Source organism: Phoca vitulina, unplaced genomic scaffold (genome assembly GCF_004348235.1).
Source record: "Phoca vitulina isolate PV1807 unplaced genomic scaffold, GSC_HSeal_1.0 scaffold10, whole genome shotgun sequence".
NCBI lineage: Eukaryota > Metazoa > Chordata > Mammalia > Carnivora > Phocidae > Phoca > Phoca vitulina.
Genome location: NW_022589713.1, coordinates 20,354,932 through 20,372,595, shown reverse-complemented (window position 1 = coordinate 20,372,595; position 17,664 = coordinate 20,354,932). Strand labels below are relative to the sequence as shown.

The following is a 17,664-nucleotide window of genomic DNA, read 5'->3' as shown; positions in this document are numbered from 1 at the left end:
CAAAAAACAACAACATGAAAATGACACTGAACACAATTAGTTAGAGGTTTCCTACTCTAGCCTAAAACATTTTGGTGGAGAAATATAAATTCACAGGGCAGAGAGTGAGAAATTCTGTGAACACGGTATCTGAATATTCTCAATTTATGGCTGTTTGCTTTTTCTAGACCAAACTGCTGCTAGAGGGAAGGCTTGGGCTGTGTTGGTATCTCAGGAAAGAGAATTAGTGTAATACTTAGAATAATAGAAAACTCCAAGAGCAAGGAACAGCTGGCTGAATCTTCCTAGTCCTTGAGATTGGGAGTGTCAGGGGTAGACGGGAGAGGGTAAAAGAGTGGAAAGGTGAGATGCTTCTTCTCAAAGGTATCTCAAGAGGCTGCTGCTGCTTCTGTATCATAAAAGCTCATTAGGGTAGAGCTTCTCCTGCTTTATACCAACTGTGAGATTCAGCCATTTAGTGCTCCTCCACAACAACAAAGAATAAAATTTATCTCAATAACCCATCTAAACAAGCCAACAGCAAGCAAGAGGAAAGGCAGAAAAATAAGCACTCAGAAGTAAATAATAAAAAACTAAATATACTTCAGAAGATTCAAATGTAGCACAAAACAAATCAAAATAAAAAAACTCTAAGGAACTAAAATATTTTATTTACCGATTTATTTTTTGAGGTATAATTCACATATAACATTGTATTAGTTTCAGGTATACAATATAATGATTCAGTATTTGTATATACTCTGAAATGATCACCACAATGAATCTAATTAACATCTGTCACCAGTTACAGAAATTCTTTTTCTTGTAATGAAAACTTTTAAGAGCCACTCTCTCAGCAACTTTCAAATATGCAAAACAGCATGATTAACTATAGTCATCATGCTGTACATTATATCCCTATGACTTACATATTTTATAACTGAAGTTTGTACCTTTTGACCCATTTGCCTGCCCCCAAACCTCCTACCACTGGCAATCACTAATCCGTTCTATCTATGAGCTCAGTGGGGTTTTTTGTTGCTTTATTTTTAGGTTTTTTGATTCCCCATATAAGTGAGAGCATATGGTATTTGTCCTTTTCTGTCTTATTTCACTTAGCATAATACCATCAAGGTCCATCAGTGTTGTCATAATGGCAAGACTTCCTTCCTGTTTTAATGGCTGAATAATACTCTGTTGTGTGTATCATATATATATATATATATATATATATATATATATATATATGCCACATTTTCTTTATCCACTCATCCACTGATAAGACACTTAGGCTGTTTCCACATCTTGGGTAATGTGCAATGAACATGGAGCTGAATACATCTAATATTTTCTTTCATAATTAAAAAATTCAGTTGATGAATTGAAGGAAAGAACAGTCCTACTAAAGACAGGAGATACCTTAGTAGTCTGGAAAATAATGTGTAAGAAATATCTGAGGAAAAAACATGTAACTTGCTAGATGGGCCTTCTGGAAAAGCCTTTTAAAATGGCCAGACTAGGAAAGTATGACCTCTTTAGTCCCTTCCTTTCTCAGTGATCTAGAACTCATGTGGATGTTCAACAGTGATTTTGCAACTACAAAGGGACAAGTATGCAGATAAAAATGAGAGAAGGATGAAAAAAAGTCTAGGTCTTCATTCTGCTGAGATGCAGTAACAACCATGTTTTGTCTATTCCCAAATTTATTTTGCATAAGACAAATTTACTCCTGTGAATTCAAGCCACTGTTGGGCAGATTTTCTGCTACTCACAGACAATTTCAGTCCTACTATTACAGTAGAATTATAAGCAGTGGGAAAATGAATTATTCAGTGAATGATTTTGGGATAATTGGCGGTTCATTAGAAAGAAAATTAGATTGTACCTTACCCCAAAGTTAATTCCTAATGAATCAAAACACTTAAAAACATTCAGGAAAAAAGAAATAGAAAACATGGGAGGATATTCTCAGGGTGAGGAAGTCTTTTACTGAATACAATACAAAAACCAGAAGTCATAGAAGACCAACAGATTCACCCACATAAAAGCAACTCTTGTATAAAAAAAAACAACAACAACATTAAAAGCAAGTTGAAAGCATAACAATAGGGTTTGGCTTCCATTTAGAATGTAGAAGACTACCAACAATGAGAAAAAGCTGAATCCATAGAAAAAAAGATAAACTTTTCTTGAGCCCATCTTGAGCTGAATTAGCTATCATTCCAAAGAATAAGCCCCTCTAAGAAGACATGAAACAAATAAGCTATATCATCTGTGGTAGAGCCTAAGAGGAAAAGGTGGTCTCCACAAAAGTGGGTAAGAAATGAACTTAAAATTTTAATGAACTGTCAAAGATGAAGTGTGGGCTAGGTTCGGTAGAACGAGGACTTTGCACTCACTCAAAAAAAGCTCTTTTCCACGGGCCTCAATTGGGTATTTTAAGCAAATTCTGAGATAGAGCAGAACAGAGAGCACCTCTCTTGATGGTGCAGACCTGCAGGGGATGATCTTCAATTGCTAGGGGAAAGGTAAGAAGCCCAGCTCACTTCTCCAGACTTTTGTCCCCTGCAAATTAAAACACTTAATCTGATGGAGGTAGGTCAGCAAACTGAGTCACCACCACAGCACAGGCAAAGACGCACTGTAGCCAGAAGGAAAAAATCCTCCACCCGGGGGAGAGAATAAGACAAAACACTGTCCTGGACCCTGAATCCTAATACTAATATCAAACAGAGATCTGCTAGTATTGGGAGACAGAGAACTCCACCTGAGGCCAGCCACAGACATAATGGCCAGGAAAAAGAAGGTCCCTCAGTAGCTCCAGGCACAAAAGGCATGCTTAAGACTTAGCACTAGGACAATAAAGAATCCCCATACCCTCATTATAGTACCAGGCAATAAGCAACACCAGTCTACCACCGGAAGGAGGGGCAGGAGTATGGCGTAGGAGTATTCTGTGTCACAGGAGAACAGAGAGAGCTGAAACCTGAGGGTGCAGCATGAACACTGAGAAAACCCCTCTGGGTATCCTACATATAAGGCAACAGCAGCCCACCACTAAAGAAATCTGAAGACTGTGGTTCACTAAAGACAATGACATCAACAACAGAACATAAAACTACCTCAATTCCTAACTAAACTAACAATGTATACCATTTTATCCTTTCCAATTTTTGTACCATGTGCAAATATTATGATTAAAAGAAAAAAACCCTTTTGGGGGCGCCTGGGTGGCTCAGTCAGCTGAGCATCCAACTCTTGATTTTGGCTCATGTCATGATCTCAGGGTCTTGAGAGCTAGCCCCCCCCCCCCCCTTGGGCTCCACAATCAGCGGGGAGTTGCCTGAGATTCTCTCACTCTCCCTCTGCCCCTCCCCCCTGCTCATACTCATGTGTGCACACTTTCTCTCTCTAAAATAAATAAATCTTTTTTCAAAAGGGAAAAAACCCTTTTAAAAAAGAAGTATCTCCTGTATCTACCTCAGAAGGCAGTTTCTTGCTTTACTCTAATACCAGTTATAAATCTGTCCTTGTTAGGCACATTTATACATGTCATGTAAAAACTGTCTAGTGGAGCACCTGGGTGGTGCAGTCAGTTAAGCAGCCAACTCTTCTCTCTCCCTCTGCCCCTCCTGCTTGTGCATGCTCTCTCTCTCTCTAATAAATAAATCTTAAAAAAAAGAGAGAGAGAGAGGGAGAAAAGAACTGTCTAGTTAATGAAGGGTAGTGGGATATTGAAAACGAACTTCCTTCACAAAGCAGTAATTTTTTTTAGGAGAGCTAAGAAAATAATAATAATAAAATAAAGATAATAATCAAGTAGCCTAAAGAGCTTATCCACAACTAATATTTAAATTCTGTGAGTGCAGTCTTACTATGATACTTTGCACAAGGAATTTATTGAATAAACGAATGCAAAGGTAAACCATATCCAACAAACAGGTATAGAAAGGCAGACAGAGCTCAGGGTGGGAAGAATATCAGGCAGAAATCTGCTAGGATAATACAGAGCAAACCAAAAAGATCCAGTAAGAAAGAAATTTCTACAAATACCTCCAAAGATGAATACAAGGGGAGAAATTTTCATGTAAAGATAATATAACCAGCATTTATATGGCATGCACTTTTCAAATCCATAATTTTGTATTATCTATATACTGTGGTGACTACTAGTGTGTATAAAGATGAGAGAAATAAGATCTTAACAACTTGTCCTAGATCACAGAGCTACAGGGTTCTGATTCTGGGACTGCAAAGTCCATGAATTCTGAACTCTATAATGGAGCTTCACCTGGTTTACCACAGGAACTTTGGGGGACAGAAGGAGTGTCTAGTGATTGTTCTTCCAAGGAAGAACTTTGGGGTTCTATTCCCAAATAGACTGACAAGCAACTAATGGAAAAATTTACTTTAGAGGTTTTGGGGACATTGATGGAGGAATAAAAGGAAAAGGGTACCACAGTTCAGAGATAAGAGCCAGCAACAAAAACTACAAAATTTAGAGCCTCTGAGATGAGAACAACTATCTTATGAGATGTCCACTGCAAGGCAGAGCTAATGCAGGTGACAGAGATGGAAGGCTAACTGCATAATCCCTAAGCATTTGATATTTGGGAACCCAATTTGGTCACAAACTATAGATATCAAAAGAGATAAAATACTCTTTAAGAGTAAATCCAAGAGAATTGTTTAACTCAACTGATGGACAATGTCACAAAAAAATGTCACCTATTTTTTGTGAAACATTGGCTTTTGGCTACCTAGTTTCAACAGACTTACCCAAGGATATATACTACTATTGCTTAAAACAGAGATCTGTAAACACTTATTTGGAGAAAGTATCCATCCACCCAACCATTCATCTACTCATGTATTTACTGAGCAATAAATATGCTCCAGGCACTAGTTCTTGGCATACAAAGATGAGCACACCAAGAATCTTCTTCTAAGAACTTCTACTTTATTTTTTTCCAGACTTACTGAGATTTAATTGATACATAATACTATGTAAGTTTAAGGTATAAAAGAAGTTGATTTAATACATTTATATACTGTAAAATGATTAACACCAGAGCATTAGCTTAACACATCCTATTATATTATATTACCCATTTCTTATTTTTTGGTGAGAGCACTGAAGATCTACTCTCTTAACAATTTTCGTATATATAACACAGTACTATTAACTATAATCACCATTCTGTACATTAGATCCTCAGAACTTATTCATCTTATAATTGGAAGTTTATACTCTTTGGCCAACTTCTTCCTGTTTCCCCCATCCTCCACAGAACTTCTAGTTGAAAAGAAGGACACATAAAAAATAAACAAGTAAATTAACTACAATGACAGGAATGTTATGAGGGTACACAGTACTACTTAGGAAGGAATGTCAATTTTCTGCAGAGGCAACTGGGCAGGAGAAATAGGGTCAACAGCATTCTAAGCAATAAGATTAGCAAATTCCTATAAAACAAAGATACAATGAGAATATAGAACTGCTTTAAGTTTGGCAACCTAAACCAGATTTTGTGGTGGTAACCAAGACAAAAGATGGGGCCAGATCACAGGGAACCTTCTTTTTATATAAAGCCTTCATTATAATAAAGCCAAGCTTTTTTCTGGAGGCAATGGGTGGCCACTGAAAAATTCTGAGCAAGTAGGATCATGAACAGATGTAAGCTTTAAAAAATATTTCTGGTTCCACCACGGAGAATAATCAGAGGTAAAGGTGAAGGAAATGGAGCAAGGAGACTTATCCCTGCAACAGATCCAAACATGAAGGGGGAATGCAGAGAGCACCTAAGATAGTTATGATGATGATGGACAAAATAGAGATGTGATGTATACTCAAATACTGAAAAAATAAAATCTACTGAAGTGACGACTACTGGACAAAAATGACTTGTTTCTGGTTTGATTTACTGGTGGGTTTATTCACAATAGGAAACAAAAAAAAACTGTTTGCCCCTCACTCTCTTGAGGCGTAACTCTTTTGTTTAGGGATGCTTAATGACTACGTCCCATAAGAGACCAAAGGTTCTTGGTCAAAGGTTCAATGGTCATCACCTTATAAGTGATCAATTGCAGTATCACCAATAAACAGACAACCTGCCATTATGTACTATCTACTGTGACACAATATGAAGTACACTGCACCACCTATGAAATCTTCTTGTGAAAAATGTGTAAATGTAATCTAATGAAGTCATTAGACCTAACTTTCAGTTACAAAATACAGGAAATTTAGGAACAAGCTAAATGATAACCATGAAGAAAAAAGTCAGAGAAACAAAAATGTGGGATACTTGATGACTAGGTTGTCAACTAAAAGTTAATGTCATGCAAAGAAAAAAATGTGGAGGAAGTGTTTTATATTTTGAAAAAGTACTGACAACAAAACAATCAAATGCAATATATAAATCAGGGTGCTTTAGCCACACTGGCTTCTTTGTTGTTTAATACCCTAGGTTATGTTTCTATCTCAGGGCCATTTGTGCAGTTTAAATTTTCTCTTCCCCTAGATATACGCATGGCTGCTCCATCCCCTCTTTCAAGTGTTTACTCAAGGTCACATTCTCAGAGAGGTTTTCCTGACCATCCTATTTAAAATTATCCTTCCATTCCCAATCTCTTCCCCCTTCTCTGCTTTATTTTTCTACATAGCATTTATTGTCATTTATCATACTACAATATTTTGCCTATGTATTTTATTCATTGGCTTTCTCTCCCAGCTAAAATGTAAATTCCATGAGGGAAGGGATTTTTGGTTGGTTTATTCAGTGCTTTGTCCTCAATGCTTGAAATGTTTAACAGACACTCAACTATTTCTTCATCAAATGAATGAATCACCACAAAAATGATACTGTCAATATGGGTCAGAAATAATGGGAAGGATATCTAAATGATCCCTAAAGTTTTCTCTTGAATCGATCATAACTTTTGACAATTTGTGTTTCCTTAGCCACAAACAGAAATGAGGAGAATATGTAAAGTCAAAGCAGCAATGGAACTGCCAATCAGTCCTTTTAAATATGTTTTCCCCTAAATCGCATCAATAAGTTGTGGAGTACCACCAAATGTCTGGTCCCTACTCACCCATGAATCTTCACAAACATTTCATTAAGAGTGGTAAATAATTTGTCAATAAGAAAAAGAAAAGTTTACAAAACTCAAGATACTAATTACCTCTCAGGAGAAGGCTTAGAATGGGAGAGTGGAGGAACACACAGGTATTTCAGTAATATTTCAGTTCTTAAGTTGGGGATGGCAGATTTACATACTTTATATATATATTACATATATTTTTTGTTCTATCAAATGACACAATTTTTTAAAAAATGAGTACATTAAAAAGTATTTGAAACTACCAAATTTACATCCTTGAGGATACCAAGTTCCTGAAATCACTAGGAGAAATTCCAATTTCTGGAATACCATTATCTAAATTATCACAATGTTATAGTCAGCATTTAAGATGTAAAATCACATCTATGCATTTCTATATCACAGTGACTGGAAGAGTTATTTTTATTTTTCCTCAAAAAGTCAGAATGCATAAGAACCGTGTGTCAAGGGAACAAAGAAAACGATATGCCTTATCCTTGGAAAGATCCAGTGAAAGAGTTATCTTTACAAAACAAAATTCTGAGTGGGCTAAATAAAATTTATTATAAAATATGTTGTTTGAACTTTTGTTTTTAAGTTAAAAACAGCCATAAAGATTAATTAGATAGATTATTTTGGCTGACTGCCATAAGGCAATTAAAGAGGAAATGCTCTTTACTATCAGACCTCTGCTAATTAAGTCTAAGGTAACTTTCAATTTGACAAACCTCAGCCTTAAAGTATCAGGAAATTCAACTGGCATATATACACCAATTAAATAAATAATATAAAAATACATTTGGAAAGAAAAATTCCACAAGTCAATGCTATAAAAATTCTGTTGTATTTTTCAAACCCCTATCTTATCTCTGTATCTCCAGCATTTATCTAGGACACTGTCTAATATGCTTAGGAGGACAACAATGGTTTGGAGATGGCTTATTTATTAAGTATTAAATGCAATTAGTCTAATTTCTTCAGCTTCGTACCTCAATGTTTTCTCCTATAATCCTAAACACCGTCTTCCCTATAAACTCTTTCCTGGTTTTTCCAGTGAACTTCTATTCATCTTTAAAAACCTAGTTTTAGGGCTAAGTAACTTGTGAAGCTCTCACATCTCAGATAATTAACTCACCCTTTGGGTTCTCACAGGGTCTTGTATTTCTCAACTATTGAACTTGTCAAGGTATTAGTGCAATTAGTTCACAAAGCTCTTTCTCCATTTAGAACATGAAATCATTTTCTAGAGCTATAACCTTGTTAATCTCTAAATATATAGTTCCTAACTAAAAGTTAGACAAACATTAAGTGTCCAATAATGTTTACTGAATGAACACAAAAGTAAATCCTGTATAAATAATTCTGAAAGACTAAACAGTTCAGGGCACTTGGGTGGCTCAGTCGGTTAAAACGCTGCCTTCAGCACAGGTCATGATCCCGGGGTCCTGGGATCGAGCCCTGCAGCAGGCTCCCTGAGCCGGGAGCCTGCTTCTCCCTCTCCTTTTGCCCCTCCCCCTGCTTGTGCTCTCTTGCTCTCTCTCTCTCTCAAATAAATAAAATCTTAAAAAAAAAAACAAGACTTAATAGTTCATTTGACAGTTGTTAAAATAAAAAGTTATACCTAAAAACCCATAAAAGATACTGAATACCTAACTTTAGCTAATTTAAAAGCTCTTCATAATGATTAGCAAATATAAATGTGATTTCATATCACTATAAAATCATGTTTTATAAATATATTTTAAAACTGAAAAATAAAAATCTTGAAACGACCAGGGTGTTAATTACAACTTAAATATGTAGTTCATCATATCTAATCAAAATCAGATGGGGATTTAAGCCAGTATCCATTGATACAAATGTTATTATTGGCTTATGAGTATCTCATTTAAGCATCTCTCATAATGAGAGTAGATGTCTTAAACAATATAATGGAATGGATTAACCCCAAAAAGATTCAAAATATATCAATAGAATATAACTGGTCCTTTCAAAAAGATACTAATTTAATTCCATGATTTGTTTGGTCAGCTGTAAGACATTTGGTAATAAAAATAGCCAGAAATTTATTACATGACTGAAGGTGTCCACCAAGTGGAAAGAGTACAACTGTTACCTGAGTGACTCTTTCCAAGCTACTTCAGATTATACACTTGCAGTTGTATACTAGGCAAACAGGGTAGTGGTTATGAGTATGAACTCAGGAGCTAGATGTTCTGGGCTTCATTCCTGACTTTATCATTTACTAGTTGTGTGACCTCAGGCAAGTTTCTTAAACCCTTTTGCCTCCATTTTCTCATCTGTAAAATGGAGATGATAATAATAACATAAAAGACCTACCTCATAAAAATGTCATGAGTATTAAATATATGTAAAGAATGTGCAACAGTGCACAAAGACAAATATTGGCTATTATCATCATTCAACATGTTTCCTCTTGTCTCTAATATTTTGCACTAAGTTCACAGTTGTAATATTATTTCCTATTTTGTACCTTTTCACATTACAAATGATTACAATTTCTTGAGTCTTCATCAGTTTTTCTATGTGATTATTTCTTTGTCCTTTGGCACTTCTCACTTCCAACTTTGCTTCCTTTAATAGTCTGTTTACCTTCCTCAATGTGAAAGTTTCCAAAGTGACATGTACAACACCAACTGAGTGGTGTACTGAAAAAAAATATTAAAACATCTCTTTATTTTTAATTAAATAATTAGTAATATTTAGTATATAGACTAGGCTTTGTATGCCCTCACTAGGTCCATATTTCAGATTGTATTGTATCACAAAGGGTATCTGAGGTATCCCAAGAGAAAAATTAGAAGAGCTCAATGCTCAAGGGGATTGATATTAGAAATGGCATTCTTCACTGGTTTACTCATTTTGTAAGATGCATATGACCAATGCAATAGATTTAAATATATTTTAAAATATTTATTTTTAACTCTTCATAAAGTGTTAACACAAAGATTTGGGGGAAAAACAGAAACAGAAAGAAAAATCTGAGTATGTAATCACAAGTAAATAATAAATATGGAGGCACTAACACTTCTTGCACAAGCTCATCTTAGACCATTACAAAAACTAAAGCCATGATGATCCAAGTGGAGAAAGTCAATTATCATATGATTTCACTTATTTTTGGAACATAAGGAATAGCATGGAGGACATTAGGAGAAGGAAGGGAAAAATGGGGGCGGGGAATTAGAGGGAGAGATGAACCATGAGAGACTATTGACTCTGAGAAACAAACTGAAGGTTTTAGAGGGGAGCGGGGGGAGGGATGGGTTAGCCCGGTGATGGGTATTAAGGAGGGCACGTACTGCATGGAGCACTGGGTGTTATATGAAAACAATGAATCATGGAATACATCAAAAACTAATGAGGTACTGTACAGTTACTAACATAATAAAATTATATTAAATTAAAAAAAAAACCACGATAATCTAATGACATCTGAGAAGAAACTGATCTAGTATTGTATGCATTTAACCTATAAATAAACATATGCTGCAAACTACACTCTAAGATAATAAATAGAATTAAATATTATAAATATAAATAAATATATAAAGAAAAAATAAATATAATTACACTGTAATAAAATAATTATTTATAATAAATGTAATATAATAAATGATTATTTATTTATCTGATTTATTTATTATTTGGTCTGAATACCAAAGGTAGGAGGAAAAAAACCTTTTGTCTATTTTTATTTATCACATATTTAGAAAATAAGATTTAGTTTAGAACTAAGAAAGTCTGAAATAATCACCAGTTACTTCTTAAGCACTCTCCCCACAAGATAAGAACTCCAGCCTTCTGAGAAGGAGCATGGGGGAAAGGAAGAGAAGAGAATAATTTTTTAGCTTTATCACAGATATTCACTATTAAGACAATAGGCTGAAAAATGTTTTATCAATGGAATATAAAATCAAAAATATTTAGACTTTAATTTGGGACTGGAGATAATTTGAGTTTTCTTCTACCATATCTTTCGCATTTTCTTCATATTTTCTCAGTTTGTATAATATTTAACCATTTTTACAATGGTTATAAAACTTAAAAGTTTTATACATTGTGCTCTTCTGTAATGATTAGATCTTACCCAATGGCTTTTTTCTCTTCTTGTTTCTAATCGTATGTGCTTCTATGAATTTATTTAAACTTAAGTATAGAACGTCTCACTGTTTATCCATTTGAGCATTTATTAATCATAGGGTTAAAAAAGAATGGGGGGGGGAATTCGGAGGGGAGACGAACCATGAGAGACTATGGACTCTGAGAAACAAACTGAGGGTTCTAGAGAGGAGGGGGGTGGGGGGATGGGTTAGCCTGGTGATGGGTATTAAAGAGGGCACATTCTGCATGGAGCACTGGGTGTTATATGCAAACAATGAATCATGGAACACTACATCAAAAACTAATGATGTAATGTATGGTGATTAACATAACAAAAAAAAGAATAAAAGGCACTATGTGAATACATTAAATGTACTGTGTTGCAAAGCTTCCCTTCATAGATGTCACATTTCAATATATGAAAACTATGCAAACTGACCTTTGGAAGACATACTTAAAGAGTTTACATTTGGAGATGTGACTCTAATAATCTGGGGAAGAAATACTATTACATTTTGCTTTATATATCACGGGCTGGCTCCAACAGGAACTAAATGTATCTACTGGCTATTTCCTATGAACCAGACATTGCTCTAAACTGTTGGGATGCAATGGATCCTGTCATCAAATCTTTCTGAATTTTACCACAAAATACAATTTACCAAAACTAACCTTCCTCCACTCCTGGGGACTAAAAGACCTGTACAGTATTCTGAAGAAACAGAAACAATAAGATACTGTATATTTAACAATATGTAAGCATTTAAATGCAGTTTTTTGCTGAAGTGCTTAAAGATAAAATAGTCTTAGAAAATAATTAATGTAATTCTGCTTTAAATGAATATATTCTAATAAAAAACTGTGTTAGTTGTTCTGTCAAACAGGGAAAAAAGAATGTCTTCCTTTAGAATCTCTTCTTTCTTTATTTGAAGTACAGTTGACACACAATGTTACACTAGTTTCAGATGTACAATACAGTGTTTCAATAAGTTCAGACATTATGCTATGCTCACCGTAAGTGTAGCTACCAACTGTCACCATACAACATTATTACAATACAACTGACTATATTCTCTATGATGTCTGTATCTTTTATTCTCAGGACTTATTCATAAAGTGATGGTTTTTAAAACATTCTTTTTTGATTTAGTCAGTATTCTCAAGTATCAGGAAAAGAATATTTAAGATTATGAAATAAACACCTTTTGAATAATTTTCATTTGCTATATTTAACTCATTATCACTTTTGTAACAGTTTACTATTCTAATATACCTGAATATTTGACAATATTCACAGGAATATTTTCTTAGACACATCATGATCTTCATTTTGCTGAATTCCTCATCTTCCCCTACTTATCTCAAAATCTTACTACAAAGCAATGATATCCTGTCTTGAAATTTCACTATGTATTCACATTGTATTTCCTCTCATTCTTTTCTCCCATATAAAGTGTTTTTATAGTTTAAATCTCGGTTTTCTCTCAAAGTTTCTCCCAAACTTGTCGTACACAGTCACCTGGTGAACTTTTAAAAATCCCAAGCCCCAGGTTACATGCCTTACAAATTAAATTAGAAGGTCTGGGGATAAGGGAGAGAGCCAGGTGTCAGTTTTTAAATATCCCTAGGTGATATTAATATGCAGCAAAGTTTGGGAACTACGGTCTTAAACTCCTAGTAGTTCCTGAAGGTCCAAGATGCATACTACTTTTTAATCTGCGATCTCAATCACCTGTGTTGCAAGCCTGGCATGGTAGTTAGTACAGTAGATGGTGAGTAAACCTACCACTTTCACCATAATTTGGCTTCGTTATCTTCTATTTGCCACATATAAACTCATGAAGTTATAACAAAAAACCTTTTTTTTAATTAAAAGTAATTTCACAGAAATGTTTCAGAATACAGAAATTTTTGAATTTTAGAAGTAATATAGTACATATACTTTATATCCCATCACAGTCCAAGAGAATCTAGGGCAGCCCCCTGTCATTAAGAACATTACTATTTCACCAGCAAGACATATAAATATTCACAATGACTGAGATAAATAAAAATTTTAATAGCCTTAGGTTAGCTGGGGCCAGTTTTGCCACCATTAAATTGGGGAAAAAAAGTCCTTTGGAATTTCAGAATGTTTTGAATTACAGAAATGAAAACAAGTAATTGTGAACATTATATACATGGGTCACAATGTAAGGTCTCCCCTACCTCCCATGGAATGTGACTAAATAGTTTGAAAGCCACTGACAGAATGTTTCTGTAAAGATGCTCATGAGGGGCGCCTGGATGGCTCAGTCAGTTAAGCATCTGCCTTCAGCTCAGGTTATGATCCTAGAGTCCCAAGATCGAGCCCCACATCAGGCTCCCTGCTCAGCAGGGAGCCTGCTTTTCCCTCTGCCCCTCACCCCGCTCATGCTCTCTCTCTCTCTCTCTCAAATAAATAAATAAAATCTTAAAAAAAAAAAAAGATGCTCATGAAAATGTTTTGGTGTGTGCCACTAGAATAAAGGTGAACACCTGATGAAAAAGATATATAGTGTGCATGTGTTTGTTTTACCATGTATTTGTAGTACTTTTTTCAATTAAATATAAATATTCCTACTACTAATAATAAAAATAGGCCTGAGCCCACCCCACTGAGAGAGTGGACCTGGAAAAAAAACAATCTTTGTTGTTAGTGTTGAAAATCAAGAAAAGAGAACATCTATAGAAAATAGAAATCTTATTTAAATCAAAAGGCAGAATATTAAAACTAAAATTAATGGTGGTCTAAAGCATGACATAAAATGAGTTTACCATAAACAGAATACAGAAATAAAACTGTGAAAGTGTTTCAACACTTAGAATCAGTGTAAAGCTGATTAATTTGTGAAGACTAGCAAAGAAAACATGTATTCTAAGTAGAAATCAGAATATTTTCAACTAGACTGTCCCAAATAGAAGTTTAAGTTTACACAAACACACAAAATGGGGGTGGGGCTGGGGAGGGGGCAGTAGGAAGAGATAAACATAATTTAAGGAATTGTGGATTAAATGAAGCTAAGCAGGTTATTCTTCCATCAGGATTTCTAAGAACCTTAAATAAGATAACGAGCTTTGGCAATCTCTAAAACAGGTATAATATGCAGCCTACTCACACTTATTTGACCTCCAAACCCTTTTTTCTTTACATCATTTAACATGACTAATTCCACAGAACATAAAACTACTGGCGATGCATTTATAAATTTGGGAATTTTAGGTGGTCTTCAAGAATGAATGTCAAGAATCAACTTCTACTTCATACCACTAATTTTATTATCCTTATCAGTTACCAGTCATTATTAAGTGATACCTCCATGCAATGAAATGAAATTGCCAAAGATCGTTAACTTTAGAATTAGTAACATGGATTATTATATAAATGAAGAAATAGTTTATCTTCTCTTAAACTAACCCAAATCAAAATAAAACTAAAAATAACCATATTCACCATTTTAAAAGTATAAGTAGGCAATTTGCATAAATATTGAAATGCTATACCTCATCAAATTCTTCAGTCATTTTTCTGATGATTTCTGCATTCTGCATATTTCGAAACATCTCTATTCTCACAGTACCTGTGGAACAACAGATTTTACAGTTAATCTTTTTCTATCCCATGCTAAACATTAAATTTAACCTGGCCACTGTCTGAAAAATTTTGTATCAAAGTTTTTGGGGTTTTTTCTTCCCCCAAACTCCTACCTAAAGGAATCCCTTGTTTAAGAACTTCAAAGTTCTTTCGACATTTTTTAAAAACCTGAATATTCTGTGAATTAGATAAGTTAGAGGGAAAAAACTGCGAGGAGTGTTGGGGAAGGAAAAGATGAAGGCATAAAATAATAAATTTATATTGTAGGGAGGGCCCTAAGGATTGACTGGTGCTATCCAGACATACAGCTGACTGACTTAGTATGAAAAACACCCAAGTATAGAGAATATTATCTCTCTTCATGCTTTTTTCTGATAGTCTTTACCAAGAGAATATTCTTCTATAAATTAAAACTAAATGTTCCTTAACCTATTAACACCTGTCAATTAAATCGTTTTATCTGAACATGAAAAATAGCTTGGTAACTTCAACATAAGTATCAAACAAAGAAAAAGTTAACACCCTTTCTCATCTCTTTCTTTAGTACTACTTTTATATTAGCTACATAATTTTTATCTCAAATATGGTTATATAAATATTATCACTCTAAAAATAATGAGTGGTTTATATCAAAAAACACGTTAAAATTAACATAATTTAAAAAATTAAAATAAGGTTCAAAATCAATCTGGAGTTACAGAGAATACTGGCATAATAATTACATGAGGTTCAGTTTCAACTGTATACACATAAAATATTCAAGTTAAAAATCACAAGAATGAGACTCAATGAATCAATAAGAAAATACTTTATAACCTCTAACAGGTTCTTTGCCAGTGATTACCAGCTCCAATTCAAACCACACTTAGGTATATAAGAGGGAAAAGTCTCTAAAGTGTACTGTACTCTTACAGGAAAAAGCATAAAGCAGTAGAGAGCCACTAAAAGTCATCAAAGTGTACTCTTAATTCAGAGGCCCAATAAAAAACTGCAATGGCACATTTGGCAAATCAAACTTAATTTGACTTAGCTTTTATTAATCTATAAAATGAGAAAAATGGTATTTCCCTTATATTTTTAATAACAACCATTTCTAAGCATGTTTTAATTACTTGATGTACAGCTCTCTTGTTTATTTTCAGGATGCTGAATTCATTAAGTAGCACCAACAGGTATCCCTCACACCCAGCTGTAGAGATGAGAGTCTAGATTGGAAGGTGAGTGAAAAGGGAAAATATTTTTAGAGTTCCTCCCCAAAAGGCAATTTCCTAAACGCATGGGGAAACTTTTACATTGTAATTTTATTTTTTTATGGGAAAAACAGTATCATTGACAGTACTTAAAAGCATTGAAGACAGGTTGTTTACACACTACAATACAGCCTTTATTTTCAGAGGTTTTTAAAAAAATTAAACAAAAAATGTACTGAATTGCTAATTATAAATTATCTCAAGTAAAAGTAACTTTCTGTCAAACATTCTTTAAAAATCACTCAAATTAGAAGCACCTGGGTGGCTCAGTGGGTTGAGTGTCCAACTCTAGATTTCAGCTTGGGTCATGATCTCATGGTCGTGGGATCGAGCCCCGCATCGGGCTCCACATCAGGTATGGAGCCTGCTTGGGATTCTCTCTCTCCCTCTGCCCTCCCCCTCCCAAAAAATAAATAAAAATCACTCAAATCACACAAAACTGTTTTAACTGTATTTAACCTTGTTTGGGTCATGAACTATTTTGTCAACCTGAAACAGAGTCCCATATATAAAAAGCATGTAATTTCAAGAGTTGTTTCATGGTACTCTTGATAAGTAAAATTATCTTCATTAAGTACTCAGTAAGCAAAAGAAGTAAAATTAGATTTTCAAGTTATTAAACATAAGAATTAGTTGTTCTTGGAGAGATGGAAATATTTTATATTTTGCATGGAGTAGCATTACTAAATGGCTATATGCATTTCTCAAGTCATTCATCTGTACACTTAAAATGTGTGCATTTGGAAACTATATCTTGGTAAAACTGATTTTTAAAAAATCAACAAAAAGGACAACGTTAATCATAGTAGTTCAGTAAAAAGTTACAAATGTCAAGAGTGCCTGGCTGGATCAGTATGTAGAGCATGTGACTCCTGATCTCAGGACTGTAGGTTTGAGCCCCACAGTAGGTTTAGAGATTACTTAAAAAGTTACATGTATCATTGTTAAATATGAGTATAAATAATGTTCAATTCTATTTCCATGATTAATATGGCAGTTTTCATATACAGTGGAGTCTTAACTATAATTTCAATGAACTAGCAAGTTAACTCATAAACGGAGGACTATTTTGCTGTATTAATTTAGTATCATAAAGTCAAAGGCAACAAAACAGAAACTAGTATTAAAAGCAAAATAAAAACAAGCTGCATGCTTAGCATCTTTAAAAATGACTACCATATATAAGTAACAATTATTAATAAAATAAAGTCAGATGTTTAAAGCTATAATTTTGAAAATGAACAGAAGCTTGTCATTGAGGTTTTTTTAAGAGGAAAATCTTTCTGCTGCCACAATGACTATTCGAAACATTAGCCTATTCACTTACTTTCTAAATGTTCATTCTTCTTCAGTCCAGTCCCACAACTCTACTGCAACTGCTTCCTCACACCTATTATTTGCTAATTGTTACATCAAAGTCTTTCTTTAGTAATACCCTATCTATTCTATTTAAAACATTTGAATCATGGAACACCACATCAAAAACTAATGATGTACTGTATGGTGACTAACATAACAAAACAACAAAAGAAAACAACACAAAATAAATTTGCTCATTATACTGGTTTCTGTAACACTATATCCTTGTAC

At 34.2% G+C, this 17,664-nt stretch overlaps 1 protein-coding gene across 1 annotated transcript in view; it reads right to left on the bottom strand.

Annotated features, from left to right (window-relative positions):
- Positions 1-17,664, bottom strand: part of STAG1 (stromal antigen 1) — a 423,306-nt gene that overhangs the window by 179,270 nt on the left and 226,372 nt on the right. The window contains exon 6 of the mRNA XM_032408640.1: positions 14,734-14,810. Coding sequence (XP_032264531.1) covers positions 14,734-14,810 — 77 coding nt within the window. The remainder of the gene's footprint in view (positions 1-14,733; positions 14,811-17,664) is intronic.